The sequence below is a fragment of the Cuculus canorus genome, chromosome 4 (assembly GCF_017976375.1).
Source record: "Cuculus canorus isolate bCucCan1 chromosome 4, bCucCan1.pri, whole genome shotgun sequence".
Taxonomy (NCBI): domain Eukaryota; kingdom Metazoa; phylum Chordata; class Aves; order Cuculiformes; family Cuculidae; genus Cuculus; species Cuculus canorus.
This window is the reverse complement of record NC_071404.1, coordinates 53,825,962-53,848,375: the sequence shown is the minus strand read 5'-3', so window position 1 is coordinate 53,848,375 and position 22,414 is coordinate 53,825,962. Positions and strand designations below refer to the sequence as shown.

General features: G+C 40.0%; 1 protein-coding gene across 1 annotated transcript; it reads left to right on the top strand.

The window, feature by feature from the left end:
- The first annotated feature begins 317 nt into the window (after nucleotides 1–317).
- Nucleotides 318–22,086, top strand: UBE2D3 (ubiquitin conjugating enzyme E2 D3). The gene is made up of 7 exons (XM_009571648.2): nucleotides 318–470; nucleotides 15,018–15,081; nucleotides 15,168–15,199; nucleotides 17,699–17,776; nucleotides 18,574–18,679; nucleotides 19,971–20,064; nucleotides 21,682–22,086. The coding sequence occupies exons 1-7, from the start codon at nucleotides 447–449 to the stop codon at nucleotides 21,725–21,727; spliced, it is 444 nt and encodes a 147-aa protein (XP_009569943.2). The 5' UTR covers nucleotides 318–446; the 3' UTR covers nucleotides 21,728–22,086.
- The last annotated feature ends 328 nt before the right edge of the window (nucleotides 22,087–22,414 follow it).

The following is a 22,414-nucleotide window of genomic DNA, read 5'->3' as shown; positions in this document are numbered from 1 at the left end:
TGCCCTGGGGGGGGCGGCAGCGGCGTCACGGTCGGGGCGGCTGCGCTGCGGTCGAGGCCCGCCTCTTTCCGCGCGCGCGCGGCTCTCGCGAGACCACCGCTGGGCCGCCGCGCGCGCGCGGGCCCCGCCCCTTTCCCCTCACGGCCTGGACAGGGGGGAGGTGCTGCCGGCGGCTTTGCCGCTCGCGGTTGTCTGGGCCCTCACGGCCTCTCTCCGTGTCTCGGTGTCTCTCGGGCGGCGCCTCCGCGCTTCCTCCCCGTACACTCCATTCTCCTCGCTCCGCGGCGGAGCGGGCGGGCGGGCACCCCGCGGGCGGCTTCCGGGGGAAGGAGGCGCGCGGCTGCGCCCTCGCCGCTCCCCGCCCCGCCCCCTCCCCGGCCCCCCCCTCGCGCGAGCGGAGCGCGGAGTCACCGCGGCGCAGACGGGCCCGGCGGCGTTCGCACACAATGGCGCTGAAACGCATCAACAAGGTGAGCGCCGACGACACCCCGTTCCCTCCCCCACCCCCGGCGTGTTATTTATTTTTATTTTTTTGTCTGGTTAGGGTTTTTTCCCTCTCTCCATCTCCCTCTTCCCCCCTCGCTCCTTCCCCGCTTCTTCCTCGCTCCTTCCCCCTCTCCCCTTCCTCCCTTCCCCCTCTCCCCTTTCTCCCTTCTTCTCTCCTTCCTCCCTTCTCCCTTCCCACCTTCTCCCTCACCCCTTCCCACCTTCTCCCTCTCCCATTCTCCTTCCCCTTCTACCACCCTTCCCCCTCCTTTTCCCCTTCTCCCTCTCTCCTTTTCCCCTTCTCCCTCTCTCCTTTTCCCCTTCTCCCTCTCTCCTTTTCCCCTTCTCCCTCTCTCCTTTTCCCCTTCTCCCTCTCTCCTTTTCCCCTTCTCCCTCTCTCCTTTTCCCCTTCTCCCTCTCTCCTTTTCCCCTTCTCCCTCTCTCCTTTTCCCCTTCTCCCTCTCTCCTTTTCCCCTTCTCCCTCTCTCCTTTTCCCCTTCTCCCTCTCTCCTTTTCCCCTTCTCCCTCTCTCCTTTACCCCCTTCTCCCTCTCTCCTTTACCCCCTTCTCCCTCTCTCCTTTACCCCCTTCTCCCTCTCTCCTTTACCCCCTTCTCCCTCGCCTCTGGATCGGAGGAGCGAGGCCGCGAGGCGGTGGCTCCTTGGGGCGAAGCTCCGCAACTCGGAGGGGGGCACAGGCTCCGATGTGAGCGCCGCCGGGTGTCCCCCCGGCTGTTCCCAGAGCGTCTGGGCCGCGTCCCCCTCCGCTGTGCCGTGCAACTTCTTTCCCGCATTGTAAGATGGCGGCGGGCTCGCCCCGCTCGGGCTCTTTCCGGGATCCTTCGCCTCCTGCAATAGCAGCGCGGCACGCACGGACCCGGGGCCGCCGCGCCCTCCTCTCCGCTCCCCGGGATCGCCCCCCGCGCCGCCCGGGAGTGCGCACCCGTTGCACAACCGGCCCCGGGTGGAGCAACTTCGCGGCTAACTCGGAAAAAATGCCGGGGTGATGAAAGGGAGGGGGGGTTGTTGTTTTGGGGCTTCCTTTGGTTTGTTTTTTTTCGTTGGTGTTTTCTTAAACCTCTCCCAGGGAAGAAGGCTCCCAACGGGAGGCTGCGCTCGGGCGGGCAGCGCTTCGGGTTTGAGAATTGCGGGGATGTAATTGCAAACGCGGTGGGAGCGCAGTGGCGTTACCGGGAAGTCGCTGCTGATCTGTGCTCCTACGCGAGCTACGTGGAACGCTTACGTATTTCGAGAACTGAGAGGAGTTTCTTGGTCATCTCGGAGCCTGCCAAGATGGCAGAGTCAGTGTGTCCTGACATCGCAACCTAAATTTCGGTGCACAAAACACCTTTTATAGACGGGGTATAAAGTTTGCTACCTATTAGCCTTCCTGTATTTTCACATCTCTTTTGGCGGTGCTTGTGGACTTACTTCAGTCAAAATGAGGTTATTTATCATTTATTAGTGAAAGGATAGTTCTGTTATCCCTGACAATTTTAAGACTGTTCTGGATTAGTGCTAGCTAAATGAATTGTCTTCAAATTATAGCTACCCTCTCGCAAGAGTTTCAAAACAATTCCTTTTGAATCTGCCATCAGAACTTGTTCTCCTGTATTAGTGGATGATAAATCACTTGAATTGAAATGCAGCTAGGATACTCCCTGTGTGCTTTGTCATCGACTCATGCTTATGAAACACATTCAGGCTGCAGGTAAGAATTTACTGACAAATGTAAACCAAAGCAGACCCCTGCTTACATGGTCATCTGGTGGTCATAACCTTAAAATTACTCAGCCTGATTCTGGAATCAGTGTCACGTCTTGTCCTGTACTGGTTCTTATGCTCTATGGTACAGTGTAGTTGCAACCGTCTTCCTTTACCCACTGCTGGAGGTTAGGATTGATGAGAGAGGTTAGGGTTCTGGGTTTTTGTTTTGGTTTATTTTTGAAGGTTCTGTGTTTAGTCAGTTTAATCACACCATGCTACAAGCTACTCTTTGAAATTTTTGCAGGGTTTACAGCTTTCGTTTTGTGCTTGCCAATCTGTATAGTGATGTTTTATTAGGCTGAAACCATTGCTTGCAAGTTGCTTTCTTCTCAAGCATGGTTTCCAGTACAATTGTTTACTGGGCTTGAGGTTGAAATCCAAAAATAGCAGGGCCAATTTTGTAACGAGGTGGTAGTGAATTTAGATTTTAATATTGGCAGCTGGTATAGTCAGCGAATGGTGTGTTCTCACTAGTGAGCTGGGATTCCCTGTCTTTCAGTCATAAGGTCACAGATCAGACCTTGAAACTTTTTGCTTCCTTGTAGTATGTTGTTGGCACTAGATTAGAACAAGCTAAAGAGAGACCAGGACCTCAAAATAGTGTAATCACATGTAGCTGATTTAGTCTGACTTGTGGTATTACCTGTCAGGGCTAGGATTCATTGTCTCATGCAGCAGATGACAAGCCAGATGCACCAGTGAAGGTATTTTCAGCCTGTTTGGTTGACTGCCTCTTTGTGGACTTGACGTATCAAGCAAAATACAGTTCTTTATTATATTGAGTAAATCAAACTTTCAAACTGGATTAGAGTGTGTAAAATTAATCTGAAGTGTATTACACATTTGGAATACAACACCCCCTACTTAGAACATAACTGTCAAATTCTATTTTCGTCTTGGGAATGAAAGCACATGAGTATTCATGTGTTATGTTAGGTTTTCTACTTCTGGGACGCCCTTTACAAAGCTCTCTTTAGACTGAAGTAGTTGTCAGGTACATAGCCAGTCCCAGAAAGATTATGTTATGCTGGAGCTCATCATCACATCTGTGCCACCCACGCTGAGGGCAGCCTGCACTTGGTTTGCAAAACTCTGCTTTTATTGAAACAGCTTGCTTTGCACAAGGGTGGTAGACTATGGAATAATGTGAACCTATAGCTTAATTTTGACTTTCCTTTCTTAAGGATGAAATTTTTCCATAATTATTATAAAGGCAATGGAAAATTCTTCTTGATTTATGGGCTTTTATTAAATGCATGTTATGTGCTTATGACACATGTTCCTGGTCTGAAGTGTTGAGTTGTCCTGCTAAAGGCACGTCCTGTAATTGCTGTGGCACATTGGCACTTCCCATTCGAATGGTGATGATCCAGTAGTAGGGAAACATTTATGTAGGAGTAAAGAATTGAGGATGCATAAAACTGAGAAAACTTGGGAACGTTACATCGTTGGTATACATCCATTTTTATCACTGTTGTGTGCATCTATTTAAGTGAGAGAGTATGAAAGGCCTAAGTGGTGATCTTGACAGGCTAAAAATAGAATTAATAGAGGAGATGTATGCATGAAATGTCTTGCCTGTGAAATCCCTAAGAAAACTTGTGCCTGCTGTGTTTTATGTCCATTTGATTAAGCATAGCGTCTGCCAGCATCATTATGTTGGGGGTATTTTTTTAGAAAATCTTAAGTGGAGTTGGCATTCTAGAAGCTAAAAGCACCTGGAATGTGGCAAAACCATTTATCGCTACTTAAGTATGGATAGGAGGCTTCCCTTGACAGTGGTGGAGTGGAGACTAAATGACGATTTTCCTCAAGGCTATAGTCTTTACTGCTGTTCCTGGATTAATGGCAACTTTAACCCCACTCCTCCAGATGTGCATAATAATATTTTTCAGAGATTGGATGTAATATACAGTAATGAAGGCAGCATGGAAATCTACATGAGTTTAACCAGAGGTGTAGCTTTTATAGAGGTGATTCGGTTTGTGTTGTAAAGCCTGCTCATTACTTTTGTTTTAGACTGCTACTGTCTTCTTTAGAACTTAGTATGAAATTTTAAAGAATTAGCTTAACAAGGGAAAGCTGCTTGGAATTCAGTTGTCTTCTCTGTGTGAAATCTACAGTACTTTATTTTTGTGGGCAGTCTTGGATTTAGTTTGCTGGGCTTATTCAAAATAGTTAAATAACATGAAGTTTTGTGTGTGATCTTAGGGTTCGATTGAGTGTCTAGAAATAAGTCTGGATTTGTCTCTTTAGAGGCTCAGAAAGTTAAGATTAACTACCTAGTTAAATGTAGCTGATGTAAGCTTAGTTAAAATGCTTTAAACCTTTGTGAATGCTCTCTATGCATTGAATAACCTTTTTTACATTAGCCAGTTCACCCTAACTATTTTGAGTATTTGGGGGTAGACTTAAGTCCTGTCTCAGATAATGGTGTGCAGCTATGGCACTCAGTGGTCAGAAGACAGCGGTTGGTTTTAAATCATGAGATTTCAGTCATGCAGTTAGGGAGGCATTAGTACCGAGGAACTTCAGGAGTTCTTAAAAGTCAGAATAAAATTATTCAGCATCCCATGGAAGTGTCATCACTTAAATTCTGTTCAAGATTTAGCTTGTCTGAATAGTTAGAAGTGACGTACTATGAAATGAATATAATTAAAATTGAAATAATGCTTCTTAATTGGGTAGATTTAATACCTCTGTTCAGGTCTAGCATTTACAATTAAGGTCTTGGATGTGTTTTAAGAACTGTTTGGTTTTTTATGAGACAGGAAATTTCATGTTTCCTTCACTAGAAGGTTTGGACTGCAGTAACTTAAAGATTTCTCCTGTTAATTGGGCATCCTGCTTGTGAAGCAAGTTCCCAGTCAGCATAGATCTTTAAATGTGAGCTTTGGAATGGGAGGAGAAGGGGATCCTAATCTCACTTAAGTAATTTACAGAACTTCAGAGATCAATATTCCATTAGATGGGCACTCCTTGCATACCTTAAAAACTTAGTTCTCCAGTATGTTGAGGATTTGAGAGTGATAATGTACAGGGTGATAAGGTTGTCCAGCCAACATTTTCTTCACAATTATTCCAGCTTTTAAAGATGCGTTTTTGAAAGTAAGCCAGTGCTTCTACTGTTATTCCCTGTGTGAATTTCTCCTACAGAAGAGCTGATATAGAACTATGCGGAATGAGCTCCCTTCAATTGCTTCCCCAGTCTGTAACCAGCTCTGAAGCATTAATGCCTTTCTTTGGGCTCACACGTTAATGGGAAAAAGCGGGGGTGGATGGAGAGGGAGGGGGGGAAGGATGTAAACAGCTGTAAGGAGCAGCTGTTGAATACAGAAAAGTGAACTGCCTCTTGGCAAAGGCATCTCTGTTTCTTATGGAGGCCACCTCTAGTGTGGCATCCTCCCCTACCCGCATATGTTTTCTCCGTGTCCACTAGATTGAACTGTTGAAGGAGAGAGAGGATGGAGGTTCTTAACCTTGTCTGAGATGTCAAGTGACAGCTGGTAAGGAGGAGTGGGAAAGGGTAGAGCTTTTGTGTAATTCAGATTAGGGCATTGATAACGCCATCTCTGATAAATCTTTGCTGTAAATATTACGGTTTTGCCACTTTAACTGCCTGCCTCGTGTTCCTGTGTAAGTCCCTCCCCTGTGCATCAGAGCTGGCAGATTGGAACATGTGGTCTGTACTTCAGTATTAGGTCTGGTATCTCAGTATAAGCTGACTTCTGTTAATAGTTTAGGCTAAGATGCTGTAGCTTACATTGAAAAGGCTGAGTTGCAGGCATGCATTTTAATTTTTCCATGTGACTGATGTGATGACATTATACCTGCTGGTATAATATGCAGGGAAAAAAAAAATAGGGTAAGACGTGAAAGCAGCAGTGGGAATGTACCTATGATTGCAGTCAGTAGTGCATTTTTATGTGCAGTTGCTTTTGTCAAGCTGGCTTTATGAGAAGAGAGGCTTAAGCTGTTGTTTTCACTCACTAGATGGTTTTGTAAACTTGAATGTGAATTTAACACCTCAAAATATAAATGGAAAGTAATGGAGCTTTCTTTAAAAAAAAACCCAACTTTATTCAGTGGGCTTTTTATGGGGCACTGATCTGATACATTAATGGGTTGTGTTGGGGAAGCCTTGCAAAAAAAAAATTAGTTAAAATTACATTCACAAGTTTTAATTGGTATTTATGCCTTTGGCAACTCTGTATAAAACACTTGGGTGTAGGCAGGGCTTAATACTGAAAAATGAACTAAATTGAGCATTGCAGCGTTTTGGACTGAAAGCTTAATAGAGGGGAATTTATTTTATTTAAACGTTTTTCAATCTTCTTATCAACTGTAAACTTCAGTACTAAAATTTTGTACAAAGGAAGCCTTTGTTCTAAATTTCATCCCTTTGAGATGCCTGATATGCTAGACCATCTTCAAGATCTCCTGCAGTTTTTGCCAGTGTAATTATGATGGGGTTTTGTTCTGGTGTTAAGAAAGAAAGATGGGAGGATTGCAGACTGCTGCTCAAATGTTAGGGCCCAGTGAAAAAGGAGACAAATGTTTAATCCTTCCCACAAGCATCTGGACACCAGAGTTGGAAGCTGAACTGAGTGCAGATGCTAAAGTGCTTTAGGTCTTCTTGATGGAGGATATGAGGATTGTGTTAAACTCAGTTAATTTTGTAGTGAGATTTGTCTGTAACTTAGTTAGGTTGGCTAGGTGCTCATCTCTTCTGTGGTCTCTTCCAAGAGCACTTGCAAAAGCTCTTTTAGGTTTGTTTAACTATGAGTGTTCTGCTCTAAGGCAGTATTTCCCAACCTTTGGTGGCCTATTTGAGTAATAATGTCAGCTAATTCTGTAAATCAGGTAACTGCAAACTTTATTTCCCCTTTTAGCCTTAATTTTCATTTCTTCTTGCCTTGCGTAATACAGGAGAATCTCCTGAATGACAATTTCCCAGATAATCAATGCCCCCCTTCCATTCCTCTGATTCAGGTTGCAGTCAGTTCGTAAGTACACTTTAAACACGTTCCTTCATTGTCATCTTTTTTTTTGTTTTTCCCCCTCATCCTTTTTAAAGACCCTTGTATGGACATGGGTGTTCTCTGGATAGCTGAGGTGGAACTCCACTGTAAGAGCAGCTGCACTCCAGAAAGAGCCTTTTTTTTAACAGCGTTGGCTCAGTGTGAGATGATTTTTTGTGTAACTGTACCTAGTCCTATGGACAGGCCCTTAGTTTTGCATCTCTACCACTAGTTGTTCAAAACACAGAACCATCATGCAGGGTAGTTATGCACAATATGGTGTTATGACAGGGTAATTGAACAGCTGTAGATAAGCTAGTGTAATTATCCCCATGTAGTTGTATTCATAGAATATACTGATGTGGTATGTCACAATAGGTTTCACATACGCCTTTAGATTCACAAACCCAGGAGTGGTCGAAGGCAAGATAGCTTTTTTAAAAGGAGAGCTGATTTTCAGGGTTCATTAGGTTGAATAATTAAATTTCAGAATAATATATCAGACTACATCTAAATGATGGCTTCACCACACTGTGTGACTATAGATGTGGTGTTACTTGTTAGAATATTAATTTGGTAACTTTGTTACACGACCCTATTTTCCATACATTTTCTTGAGAACATGGAGAATACTTGCATATACTCATAAAGAGCAGGCTTACTGTGGTTAAATGTCCAGTTAAGGCCACTGGCAATTTCTACAAAAACTTTTCCTGTACATTGCCAGTCCCCAAAGCTGTTGTTTGAGTAGACTTGGCGAACTCCAGGAGGCTTCTCTTGCATCGAGTCCAGGGCCGTGTGCATACAGGTGCTGCTTCTGGTTGACCTGTCAGATGCTGGTGATGAGGTTCTGCTGGACATTAATGTATCCTTGACCAGCTGCAGGGCAGCTCACTTAATGCTGCCAATCCCAGCATCTAATCAGTGTTAAGCTAGCATTTCTGTGAAATTGTCTGTTGTGATGCCAAAATCTCATTCTTGAGCTGTAGCCATGAGGCCAGAGTGCCTTACTTTGTGTATAGACACCTTTGGAGGTGCATCACTTCTGGTTGTCTGTATTGAAATTAATCTGTCCCTTAACTTCCCATTCATCTCGTTTCATTTAGCTAGGTGCATCGTGCTGCTTCTCTTGTGGCCCAGTTACGCTAAGGGCTGCATTCTGGTCCTGGGTTATGGAACTAGAAATCAGTGTGGTTCTTGCAGGAAAAACCTCCAAGTGAAAAGTATGCTAAGTTTCAGGGTCCAATATTCAGAACCTTGGAAATGCCAGAATTAACATACCTGGTTATGACTGAATGGATAGGTAGTTAACCAGTGCATCACGTCACACTTTTGCCTTCAGCCTGCTTTAGTCAATGTGCACGGTCCTCATCCTACATTGAGCATGTGGTTTAATAGCCCTGTTATTTTCCGGGCATGGTAATGGTTATGGTATCTCAGAATTGATGTGTGTGAAGCAGTCAGATTTTCTTCATCTTGAGTAAGACAGCTGCTGTGGGTTTTGATTACTTTGAGGAAAACAAGCTGCACCTTTGAGTTCAAAGCACAACTGCAGGTGTGTGGTTGGCACATTTTTTCTTAAGTTTGTTCTGAATGCCTTTAGTGAGTGACTGGTAAAGCAAAGTTGGTAACTGAGCTCCTGATAGTTGGACCAATCCATCTACTGAGGTGAGCTCTGCAAAAGGCTGGAACACAATAGAGAGCCATTTTAGCTGTGGTAACTCTGAAATTTGCTGAAAACCATTACCTACGCTGTACACCTTCCAAATTTCAGACAAGATGAGAAGAGCTGTAGACAATAGTCTCATTCACAAAGGGCTTGTGGACTGAAAGGTAGGTTCTTTGGAAAGATAGCATGTAGTCATCTGAGTAGTTTGTATCACACAAGGTGACTTAATTACAGTTGCACAGCACTCTGGCATTTCCTTCCTTGAGAGTGAGGCTTAAACCATGAATATTTCTGTTTGTCTTTTAATACACCATTATAATATTGTTTGTAGACCTTATACAAACAATATGAAGTGTGTAGCCTGAAAAACGTAAGTACTAAAGGCTCGTGAAAGGAGAAACATTAACAATAGAACAAGAATAATAATCAAGGCAGGGACGATCACAACTGTTGCGTTCCTGGTCACGTTTTGGGTTTCTCAAAAACTGTTCTGTGTTCTTTGGTGCTCACTGTTTTCTGTGACTGCTCTTCATGTGTTTCCTCTGAATACTGCTCTAATCCCTTTCTTAAAAGGTGAGAACCTATATCTTTCTGTATTATGTACTGTCATTATATGTTGTTTATATCCATTTATAACTGTTAGTCAAAAGGTTAGCTTGTTTGAGACTGCTAATTTTCTGCTGGAATTTTCTCCTGGTTATACTTGTCTTGTGATGTTTATTGTGCCATTGCTTTCTTATGCACCTTAGGAACCCCCATTCAGTGTTCTTTCAAACTGTTATTTTCAGCTTCCAGGAGTAGTTAATATTCATGCTGAAACAAATGTTGCAAATACAGGTGTGTGGGATGAGGCAGTAGTTCTTTACTGGTTGACACTTCTTAATCTTCAAAACAGGCTTAAATGTCCCCTCCCTTTATAGCTGCTTCCAATCCTTCCTTCTTTTTTAAAGCTGTTTTCAGCTGTGAGCTAATGAGTAAGACTACTCATTATTATATTCAGTCATGAATTTTTGGATGCTTAGTTTGAAATATCCTGTTTGACACAGCACTAGACAAGCACTCAAATTAATTTTTTTTATTTATTTATTTTGGCTGAAGCATGTTCTCTTTTCCTTCTCTTTTTTATTTAAACTTCTGATTTAACTGCAAGTCACCTTTCATGCCCTCCAAGGTAGAACAAGTTATCTAGAAACTTAAAGGAAATTAACTTGTTTTTTCCCATTGTGCTTTCTTGACTACAAATCAGAAAGCTGCAATATATGATTTTAACGAATAATGGTGTCGCAAAACACTATTAAATCTTTACAAACCATTATTAAATCTAAACTGTGAATTTAGCCTGTGGAGGGAAGTTGAATGGTCTTCTGCCACTCTGTATTTAAATCAGCTGTTACTATCATTAAGAATAAGCCCTGGCTATTTCCAGCTTAAACTAGAAAAAATGTGGCCGTTGTGCCACAGGGAGTATAAATTCTGACAAATGGGAAGAAAAGGAACTGACACTGATGCTGCTCTACATGGTACATTGTAAGAAGGGCATCTTGGTAGGCATCAGGCCGTAATTTCTTGTTGAATTTGCTGAGACCTGAAAACTTCTTATGAGAAAAGGGACTAGTTCCCTTCAATATTTTCCTTCTCTGTTTTACTCGTGCATATTTTGATGACGTATCGTTTGTTGTTCTTTAAATTTTCTTCAACCTTTCAGTGACTTCTGGAATTTTTTTAAATACATGGTAGGAAAGAGTTATTTGAGGGAGGTTTCCTGTTTAGAAAAAAACAGGCACTGTGGAGGTTTATAATAGGGTGGTAGTTGCATGTTTGCATTCATGTGCTGATGTTTTGGGTCATCACTTGAAGCATAAGCCATATTCTCTATGTTAATTATGTTTATGCAAATCAAGCAGATTACTTAGATTTTACAAGCATTTTCTTCTTGAAAATACTTGTGTATTATTTTATTAGCTTTTTGATGAATTTGTAGAGAAAAAGAACAGGAAGAAAGAATGTGGCTGGTTCACCAATGAAACTGCATCAGAGAACAGACCTAATGTGAAACTGGCAGAGGAGCAGGGTACGGAAGTTGTTAAAGCAGATCTGTCTGTTGCACTGAGCAGTACTGTTACTTTATTTCCAGTTATTCCTCAGTTTTCTGAAACTCTGTTGCAAAATTGTACATGTATTGCTTGTATATGCTACGTAGCCATTGTTCTCTAACAGTAGTGCTTACTCCTTAAACAGTGTTTAAACCTGTGAAATGCGAAGTGACTAAGCATTCCTGTGGGGAGGTAGGAACTATCACAACTTTATATTTGGAAACTGGGACACAGAAATGATGATATGCTGGAGCTGTACCGGAAACCTCTGGCAGTGCCAGAGGCAACTAATCACAGTTGTAATTCAAGACTAATCCTTTTGGATAGGCATGTAACACATCACTCTGAACCAAATTTGGCTTATTGTTTCTACCTAAAAGTCTTTGGAATGTGCTTCTTGGGAGTTGTTTCTTTTTTTTTTCCCCTTAAGCCACCTGTAAAGTGAGAAACTAGCAGCTGACTCCAGGAAGGTGTGGGTTCTACTTAGGGGATTTTTAAGAAAGTTTGGGATGTACCTTGGTACTGCTTGACAAAGCAAAGCACTACTGAAACTGAATGGAAACAAAAAGAAGCAAAGTTGGAGATCGTAAATAGTGTAGCTGGAGGAATATTAGAAGCATAAAGCCCTTATGTGTAGAAATTTTACAGAACAGTGCTTGGGAACACGTTAAAGTTCTAAAGTGCTAGTCAAATTCTGCTTTGTAAAGTAACGTTTAATGTGTTCTTTACCCTTTTGTGAGAAATGAGTGAAAGCAGGGGAAAAATTACAACCCGATTTTTAAATGTTTTTTTTTAATCATCTCATGGAAATGATGAAGCTTAGTTTTGAAGTCAGAAATACTTTTCCTATTAAATATTTTCCTGTTCTAGAACAGTTGTGAGTGATTGCTCAGTTTCTGGTCCTGCTGCTGAGTGGGAAGCTTAAAAAAAAAATAATTTGAGAAAGCTTCTCCCTTTCCTTGAATGAAATGCTTCAGTAGCGCTTCAAATATTGCAATCCACGTGCCTCTGCTTGTTTAGTTTCCGGTTATTCCAGTTTGCCTGTTGGGTTCAGTGGAGTTGTAGCTTTCAGGAGGAGGCAGTTTTTAGAGTTGAGCATCCCTTATTGCAACAAGCCTCTCTCCTTTTATGTAGATGTGAAGTGTCACACACTTAACAGGGGGTTGAAATGGGCCTGTTGTTACTCTGAGTAGGCCAAGCTTGCCAGTGTGTTCCGTGTTTGTCTGAGTTCTTCCACAACACTTCATGCTCTGCTGAAGCAAACAGCTTTCCTACAAACTTTACTCTTCTGTCCATAGTACCTAAGAGAAGCAAACAGAAGAATGTGTGCCACCTCAGCTTTTTTCTTTCTGAAAGTACTAAGTCAATTACTCGCTCTGTGGCTGAAATGCTGAGTGGTGTAGCCTATGTTCCTAACCTTATCTGTATTTCAAACTTCTTCATTTAGCACAATTACTTTTTACTGAAGTGATTAGGATCAGACAAAACTTTAGTCCTTTAGCGTATAAGAATTGCTGCTGGTTGGCTTTCTAAAACAGTTCAGTTGGTTAAAAGGGGGTAACTCTATATGAACGTCTAATTTGAAACCACTGGAGACTTGAATATTACAACTTGTGTGTTTCAGCTTATAAGTTATTCTTAATATTAGTGGAGGGGTTTATTTTTTTTGTTCACAAATTTTTCACCAGAACTTAGTAAATTTAATATTTGCTAACATCTGCAGTCCTGCTTATTTGCTTTTCCTAGTTGCATTTTTTTTATATGCTCTAATTTTCCTACTGTGTTAAAATACGTTATTTTTATGTTGGGTACTGATTTCTTTTTTACTCTGAATATGATAGTACCTTTTGAAGAGCTCTCTAGTCTAATGCACATACCTCTAACAGTTCACTTTATGCAGACTTTTTCCTTGTCCTTCCTTGTCTTAATGCTTCTCATTTTTATAATTTTCATAAACTGCATGAAAATAGCCTTTTCAGATTTCTTAGTCCCTGTTGCAGTTAAAAAAAATTGTATCTGATCTTCTTCCCTGGTTAAGTAAAATAATCCAGTAATAACTACACAACTGTGTTAAAATAGTAACATTTGTATCTTTCTAATTATTCCATTGCTACAACTTATTTGGAGGGACAAAAGGTCCAGTGGAACTTTTTTCTCTGGACTTTGGAAACCATTGATCATTCTTGGAATTGGAAGATAAATTTAGATGAGAAATAAGCCTGATTAACAAAACCCACTGTGTTTGTTAAATGGAAAAAAAAAAAAACACCCTGAAAATTAGAAAAGCTTTCTATCTAAAACTTCTTCTACATTTCTTCTTTGTCTTTCCAAGTATATTAGAAATCTTGGATTTTTTTCTAGAGGATGCTGAGAGAAATATGGACCTAATAATTGATATTTCATGCCAGAAATAAGCCTGGCACAGGGACCTCCAATAATAACTGGAGGGTATAAAGAAATGTGCTTGAAATAGATTTACTGTGATGATCTGGAAAGAGCTGTTGTCCGCACTTCTTTAACAGCAGCAGTGAGAGGAACCATAATATTAACTTAATTGTGTTATTCCTTACGAAAACTGGTGTAATTCTGTTTTACAAAAGTCTGATTTCAGTGCAAAACTGAAGTCTGGTTAGCTGGAAAGTTCATCAAAATTAGCGTTGGAGGAGGGGAATGTGAGACTAAATTTACTTGGTGGTGTTTGCTATTTTTTTCATGTTGGTTTGGGGATTTTTGGAATGTATGGACTTGTATATGTTGAAGTAGTATTATCCTCTCAGTGTTCACAGGAGCTACTGCCTTACCAAAGAACAAGGTATTTAAGTTACAGAGAACGTAATTCTTTTTTTCCTCATCTTATATTAGCTTGCACTTCCTAAATTTTTATGAAGTGCAGAGTTTGTGAAACCTAAAGGATATACGTTAGGATTGTTCCAGGCAAAACAGTTAGCTGTCTGGTCCAAATACACGTGTTTCCAGCATGATAGATATGTCTGGGTTTCTTAAATGTCTGACAAAGTGATGGAAAGTTCTTGTTTTAATAGCTTGTAAAGACTTGCAGCGAAATAACTTGTATGCAGCTGTTAATATATGGGAGAGAAACTGAAGGTTTTCCCTTTTCTCCTGGCTTCTAGATGCACTGACAAGTGTAGATTTATACGAGTTCTTGAAGCTGTTTTTAGATTCAAAGGCAAGGAGGGAAGAAGGGAAGATATCTGTTGCATAATTGAAAGTATAAATTTAATTTTAAAAGATGCTGTCCAAATAAATAGTATGCAGAGCATTTAAGCAAACTAATGCTGAGCTTCTTTGCTTCATCACAGTAATCTTGATATTGCACAGGGAATCCTCCATCTAGAGCTTCTGTTTTCATTGCCTCTGTTATGGGAGAGGGAGGGAGCTGGTTCCGCAGCTCAATTATTCAGTATTTTAAAGGCATAGTTGTCTTAAATGTGAATTTTAACATAAATACAGATGTTTTACCTGATTCCAACACTTGCTAGCCTTTTAAACTGAGTTTCTGTGGTGTTTTTTTTTTTTTCCTGTTCTGAGTTTTGATATCAGATGTTGCATGCATAGTGCTTTCTGCTTCATGGCCACTCATCAATAGATTTCTGTCTTTGTACTTCAGTCTTCTCTAGCTAAGACTGAAGAACTGAAAATCTTGGTCAGAAAGTGATTAGACTTTGCCCTGTTCAGACTCTGCGTCCTGCTCTCTTTTCTGGTTGTCCTTCAGCAGAGATGTCTTTACAGCAGTAATCTGTACTTGGAAAAGCATAGTCATTGTAGCTGTTTACCTTCATAGCCAGTTTTGGTGGTCGTTCCCTTTATAAAGACATTTTTTTATGCTGATCTAGTGGTTCTAATAGTTTTTATTGCACATTCTTCTGTGTTAAAGGTTTTTTTCTGGATGTAAGGCGAAAATGACTGAGTTCGTCAGCATTCCTCCTGAACTGGGGTTTTTCTGTTCTTTTTTTCCCTAAAGGAACTTAGTGACTTAGCCCGTGATCCTCCAGCACAGTGTTCAGCAGGTCCCGTTGGAGATGACAGTAAGTAACCCTTAAGTTTTATGTTTTGCTTTGCTAACTCAAAGCATATCATGCATAGATAATAATGCGGAGTTTTTCTTTTGTAGTGTTTCATTGGCAAGCCACAATTATGGGACCTGTAAGTATTTTAATTCTTGTGATGTAATATTAAGCTAGTAGCTCTTATTCAGGAGGAAATTGGGTTTTGGTTTTTTTTTGTTTTACTTTTTATTAACTGCCCTTGTTGGGCTTTAGTTCTAGAGGTACTCATTACACTAACAGAAAGTCAAGGAGGGGAAAAAATAATTGCTGGAATGTTTAATGGGGACATACACTTCAGCTGAAATTATCTCTGGAGCAATGTTAGGCGTTATGGCTTAGTGTCTAGAAACTTTGTTTAACTTTTTTCTAGAGTTTGAATGGAGCATGAGCTTTGTCGTAGGAGCTGGCCCCAGTGTCAGGAATTAGTTGCCATGCTTCTGTGTGGATTTTAAAACAACAGGGAATCCTTAACTGAGCTGGTATCATGTACTGAGATCTTGAATTCTTGCAGTAACAGAAGGGGAAAAGTTACTGAAATTGTGATGTTCCAGTTATAACTGGAGGAAAATGTGTGTTAAGTGCATGATAAGCATCTGAAACCTGAATTCAACTTTTCCTTGTAAAAGAAGGCAGACGTTTGTCATTACCTCCAAACACTTGACATCTAGAGTTTTTAGGGCTGGTTATCTATGTTTAGAAAACAATCTTTAGTAACTTGAAGACAAACACTGGATGCCAGTAGACTTGCAGCCACAATGTGATGCTTTTGGTGAGGCTGCCAGAGTAGGAATTAAATACCAGTGACACTGAATTGCCCTGGCTTTATATATAGCGATGTGAGGTTTTAGAAAATGGCTACGGAAAATGTGCTTATTACAGGTTCACTTGACTGGAAAAATGACTCTCCATTCCAAAGTACCTGGTCCTTATTGACTGTAACTAAGTGCCTCAAAAAGATAAAATTGTTTAATACCTATATTCATGTTTGAAAGGCACAGAATGTTCTGCACTACACTGGGTATGATTTTACATAGCTGGTGTGTGTATGGTCACTAGGTATTAAACATCACTTGAACTTAAATTTGGTTTTACTATTTTTAGCTTCCCCTTCTGGTTTAATAATGTACAGCTCTTTATTTTACATATGGATTTTGTGGTCTCAGAAGGTCTGCATTCCGACTTCAAGATGGGGCAGTCTCCTGGTAGCAGTGTGGCGTTAGTAGTTCTAGTGCTACTGTGGTGTTGCTTAATGCCTTTAATTAACAGACAAGGATTGTAGGAGCAATCAGCTGGCCTTCCAGCTCTGCAATATGGTATTATACAGGCTGTGATTTTCTTAGATGTAGGAGGGCATGCATCAATTTAACACGTTCTCAGAGAAGTTTCTGTAATTGGTAAAGTTTATCCCCAGGATACATGCAGTAAAAGGGTGGCTTTCTGGCTTCTCAAGGCCTTGGATAGTGTGTAAGAGGTTATGTCTTGACTGCAAGGTCTGCAGCAGAGATTGGATAGCGTCTAACCTATCTGTTTTCAGGTTCAAGTCTCTTGTCTTGTGTTGCAGAATTTTATTTTTTGGTGTTTAAACAAGATGTAGCTATTTCCTCACATTGGTGAAATATTCTTGCAATTAATATGCAAATTAGATTTACAAATAATTCAGAAGTATATGCTGAAAATTAATTTTCCCTTTGCCCTTAGTCTGGAATTAAAAGCATTGTGGTCTTCAGGATAAACAATGAAATTAAGTCTATTTCAGAAATTTAGTTGTAGTTTCAAGTAAAAACTTCTGTCCTCCTCATAACTACTAACTTAGGCAATCCCTATCACTCCATTTTTTCTCTGCTTGCTTTTGTAATTCAAGATGCTGCTTTACTGCTAATTATTAATGCCTGAATTAATTATCCCCTTAACTGTTTCTTTGGAGCAGGGAAATGTAAAATACTTTAATACTAGATTACAATAAATTTCTAATACAGGAAGGGTGGAGGTTTTTTTTTTTTGTTGGTGCTGGTAGGGTGAGGTGGTTTTGTTTGTTTTTATTTGTGTTGGTTGTGGGGTTTTGGGTTTTGTGGGTTTTTTTTGTGGGTTTGGGTTTGGTTTTTTTTTTTTCAAGGAACAAGAATTAGTTTTGTGTTTGTAGGTTTTCTGCAGGGCTGAGGAATACCTAAGTCAAGGACAGAACTTAGGAATGGGAGGCCCTTGAGCCATCCATGGCCACTGTAAGCTTGGGTGGTTGTAACACATAAGCTCCAAACACAGAACTTCAGGTGTTTGAACCTCACAGGACCCCTACTCTGTTAACTATATTTCTTGGAGCTGTCTCAGAGTTATTTGGATGCTTTTGCCAAGTTGTCCTGAGTGGATTGTCAGAGCAGCTGTTTTTGATAAAGTGTTAGCTCAGTGAGGTCCATCCACAGTGACCTGTGTCTGTTCTGCATTGCTTACCTTAGGAAGTAGTAATTGAATTTTGATTGCATCTCTTTCATATTGGTGGATTAAACAGTTTGGCTCTCCCTTTTATTTGTTAAAACCAACATCTTTGGTGATATTGAGTCCTAAAGATGTTAATAGGAGAACTGTTTGTTTGCTTTGACAGAATGACAGTCCATATCAAGGTGGTGTATTCTTCTTGACAATTCACTTTCCTACAGACTACCCTTTCAAACCACCTAAGGTAAGTATTGCATTCTCATTTGTGAAATAAGTGTTCTTTAAGGAACCAAGTGCAGTACAGAAACTGTTAGCATCTCTTTTGTAATATTGCCAAGTTCGTTCTTCTTTTACCCGTTCTTACAGTGTCATGGTTAGCGAAGTTCCCCTGACTACCACAAGAATGAGTGTGTTAGCATATACTTTGGGAGTGAGTTCATATATGTGGATTCTGAATGTCTTTGGTTTATTTCTGTTTTTCTTAAACAGGAACTCACTGGCATTACTGTAATGTTTTTGCTGAGGGGACTGTGAAGTCTTACAGTTGGGTTGGTCTATAGGACTGTGAAACTGGATAGGGACTAACTTGCCACGTGCCTTAAATCAGTAAAATGGTATCTGTTAGAATTTGGCAATAATTGCAAAATATACTTTTTTGTAGCTTTATCAGCCACTAGTATTGTCTTGCAATTTTTAGTCAGTATGAAAGTGCACGCTTGGAGTCACCATAATGTTTGAAGTTTTTTTAGTTCTGTGGTAGCACTGCTATCATGGTTCAGGCACTTCTGTTGAGTGTTGTCTTTATGATGGAGGCACTCGTTATTAAAACCCTCCCTCTGCTTGTAATGGAGTGCCTGGTAATTGGAAACTGAAAGGTAGTGGCTTGGGTGCATTTCCATGAATGTGATGCAATTTAACTGCTTAATCCTTTTCTTTTAAAGTAAATTGAATTGACTAATAGCTTGACTGAGGAGAAAGGGTGGCATCATTGTCAATATAGACCAAAACACAATCCTCTTTTTTTTTTTTTTTTTATTGCAGGTTGCATTTACAACAAGAATCTATCATCCAAATATTAACAGTAATGGCAGCATTTGTCTTGATATTCTAAGATCACAGTGGTCTCCTGCTTTAACTATTTCTAAAGGTAACTTGTGTGGAGGACAAATGTTTCCATCTTGTGTTGAATACTGTGCCTTCTAGCGTTGATTGTCTTGAGTTCTTACTCGTCTCTTGATTTTTCCCTTACTCATTCCAGCCTATGTTTTGCCAGTTCGATAATTATATCTTCCTGTGTTTTCTAACACCTTTTTCTACATGTCTGTTTGAGGCCGCATCTGGCCACTTATTTATTTTGATATTCTCAGCACAGCTTACTAGCTTGGTCCCAGAGGAACCTGCCAGCGTTTGGATTGAAACAGGCACTTGTGGTGGTGTGCTTGAGCTAAGGCTGAGAAACTGCTTATTTGCAGCTGTCCATGTAAATACACACTTGCATATTAATTTAAAGTCAGTTTTTAGTAATGAAATCTGCACACTTTTTTGGCTGAGCGTGTCTACAATTACATGCAGAGTTATATTGGCATATCTTCGTTGTAGATGAGTAGAGGAAAACTGACACGTTGCGTTCTGCCACTGTGTACTGGTATTGTATTATATTACTTACTGATTTTACTTCAGGATGTAGTGCTGCGACAGAAGCTCTGTAGCTTTTCTCGTTTTACTATTGTAAATAACAGTTAATTCTCAGATACTTTCACGATGAACAAATTTTGTTTTGCCTCAAAGCCACTGGTCACTGTGGCCTCAAAAGATCCATCGAAGTGCTCCTTTGTCTATACAACTTGTAATTCCTGCCTGTCCAAAGAGTAGGTTTGTGATTTGAATGTGGATTCCCTACATTTTAATGCTGTTGGTGTTGTTTTTCTTTCAAAGACACTGAGAGTAGAGGGTAAAATCCTCGTTGGTACCCAGAACAGTGTTACTCTCTTACTTTACAACACATATGTAGTTTTATCAGTGCAGACCCCACAGTATTGCTACCTTACATACAACAGAGAAATAATTCAGTCTGATTTAAAAAAAAAGAAAAAGTTCTAGGTTTAGTGATTAAAACCATGGAATATGCTGGTCATCAGGCTACATAATAGTGTGCTTTTATTGGCTACTATGGTGCGTCACAGTGCAAGGAACGACAGTGCTGTTCTCATCTGTGCTTATTGATGTCTATAAGTATCGGGAAATAGGAAGCAAATAGTTCTTGCAAACTTCTAAGTCTATCAGCGGTTTCTAAATAGAGTGGGTTACAAATTTATTTTCATCATATATCAGGAAAAGGTTCTCTCCTTTGATGACTTTGTGCTAAGGCAAAGCTCTCTACTCCATTAGTTGAGATGGTTGTTCCTGTTTTGCTATTGAGAATTCTTGTTTTTTTACAGTTCTCTTATCCATTTGTTCACTGTTATGTGATCCAAATCCAGATGACCCACTAGTGCCAGAGATTGCACGTATCTATAAAACAGACAGAGACAAGTAAGTACAGAGTTGTTTAAGACTAATATTTTAACAAACTTTGTGAAGAGTGCATTGTCAGACAGCAGTTGTGCTGAGTGAGCCTTCTGTAACATTCCAGGATGGAGAGAACTTGTGTGTCAAAGTAGTACCTCTTCTTGTTTGCACATAATATAAAAACAAAGGGGCTTACTATCTTTAAAGTTGTGCCTGAAGAAGACTGTCTTTTTCTCACGTCTGTGGCAATATTTTAAATTATGTGCTGCCCAGATTTTGCTTACCACGCGTAAGTAGAATATAGTTAGGTGTTCATATTGAGGAAAATATAGTTTTGTTACTTTGGTGCTTTCTTTTGATAGCAGCTTGACCCTTTAATCTCGGTGCTCCCCTTGAAAAAGTCTTCATAACTTTTTTCCTATCCCTGTTGAAACGACCTTTTTCCTTGTGAGTTTTTAACATTTTGCACAAATAGAATTCTATGAAGTAGACTGTTTCGTATCTATACTAATGTAAATATACTTGTCCAATTAGGTACAATAGGTTAGCAAGAGAGTGGACAGAGAAATACGCTATGCTGTAGGGTAAGAATATCTGCACATGATGGTGCATTTAACTAAATGGAAACTTGTCAGCACTTGGGTGCTGCATGCTCTAAGGCACTGGATTAACTAACAGATAATGGATGCACCAGTTACTGAACGTGGATATTTAACAGCTTGATCTGTGGTTAGTGTGAAATGTATTGGCTAGTCACTATTTCTCACAGATACTGCTCTTGCATGGCCAAAAAAAGAAAAGAAAACAAAAAAAATAGTATGAAATAATTATTGAGTTTTTAGTCAACTTTTCAGATTGTTCTGTTAAGTATTTACCCAGATTTTTTTGATTAGAAGTGATGCCCAGCAGCAAGACCTTATGCTCAGATGTGGGTGAATTTAGACAATCCAAATTTCAGCTTTCTATTATTCAGCAGTGTCTGTCTTCTGCATATAAACTAGGAAAATGTATGGGGATTATGTTCTGATTTTGTAGTTGAAAATTAACTTCTTACTGACAAGCATGGAGTTCAGTCTAAACTAATGGTCAGCTCAATTCCTGTGGAAGTAGTGTACTTAAATATTATTTTAATGTCCGTTATACAAATTGTTTGAGCAATATGTTCATATGGAAAGAAATTTTTAAGTGTGAAGAAGTGCTTACTGTTGTTTTAGGTTAAAATAAGAACCTACGGTTCTGTATCCAACCATTTTATTAACCAAGTTATCTTTGCTTATGGCATGTGATAATCTGTAATCTTTACCTAAGGACAGTATTTAAACAAAAGCTCCCCTTGCCTCTCCCACCCCAGGTGGTCTGTATTCCTTCCCCTTCGGTAGCTTTTCACAACAGACTTGAAGCAAATCTGCTTGTCTTGAATTTGAAATGTTTCATGTAAATTAGAGAATATTCTAGTCAGTCTAGGGAGCTATTTGTTCATTGTTTTTTTTTTTCAGATCAAGTATATCCTAGTATAGAGGGAGACTTCTTGCAGTGTGAAGACAATAGGGAGATGGGGATAAAGTGATACTTAATGATTAACTGTTTAGAAAATTGTCATTTTCATGCCAATGCTGATGCAATTCCTGGTTTTGATTGCAGGTACAACAGAATATCTCGGGAATGGACTCAGAAGTATGCCATGTGATGCTACCTTAAAGTCAGAATAACCTGCATTATAGCTGGAATAAACTTTAAATTACTGTTCCTTTTTTGATTTTCTTATCCGGCTGCTCCCCTATCAGACCTCATCTTTTTTATTTTTTTTGTTTACCTCCTTCCATTCATGCACATGCTCATCTGAGGAGACTTTAGTTCTTCCAGCTTTGGACAATAACTGCTTTTAGAATCTGTAAAGTAGTTACACAAGAACAATTGCCCAAGATTCAGAATTTTTTTTAATGGAGCATGTGTATTATGTGGCCAATGTCTTCATTCTAACTTGGTTATGAGATTAAAAACAAAAAAACATTCCTCACTGCTCTAACAGATACTGAAGATACCACCTGAAGGGGGGAGGGGAGATGGATGTTCATTTTTCTCCCATCAAAGAAGTAACATTGCTGTAGCAACATCCATCTTGTTCCAAACCTTCCAGTGTTAGAGAACTGAGGTTATATTATATACTTTTGCTCATAACTGATGTGTCTGGAGAATTGGTACTGAATCTATAGCATCAGCAGAACAGAAAATGTGATGTATCTTATGCATGTCAATAAAGGAATGACCAGTTCTTGTTTTACAGAGAATGGAAATTGGAAGTCAAACATCCCTTGTATTCCAGAATAGGGTCTAAGAACATTTTTGTAATTCATTTAAATTTTGTTAGGAGGCT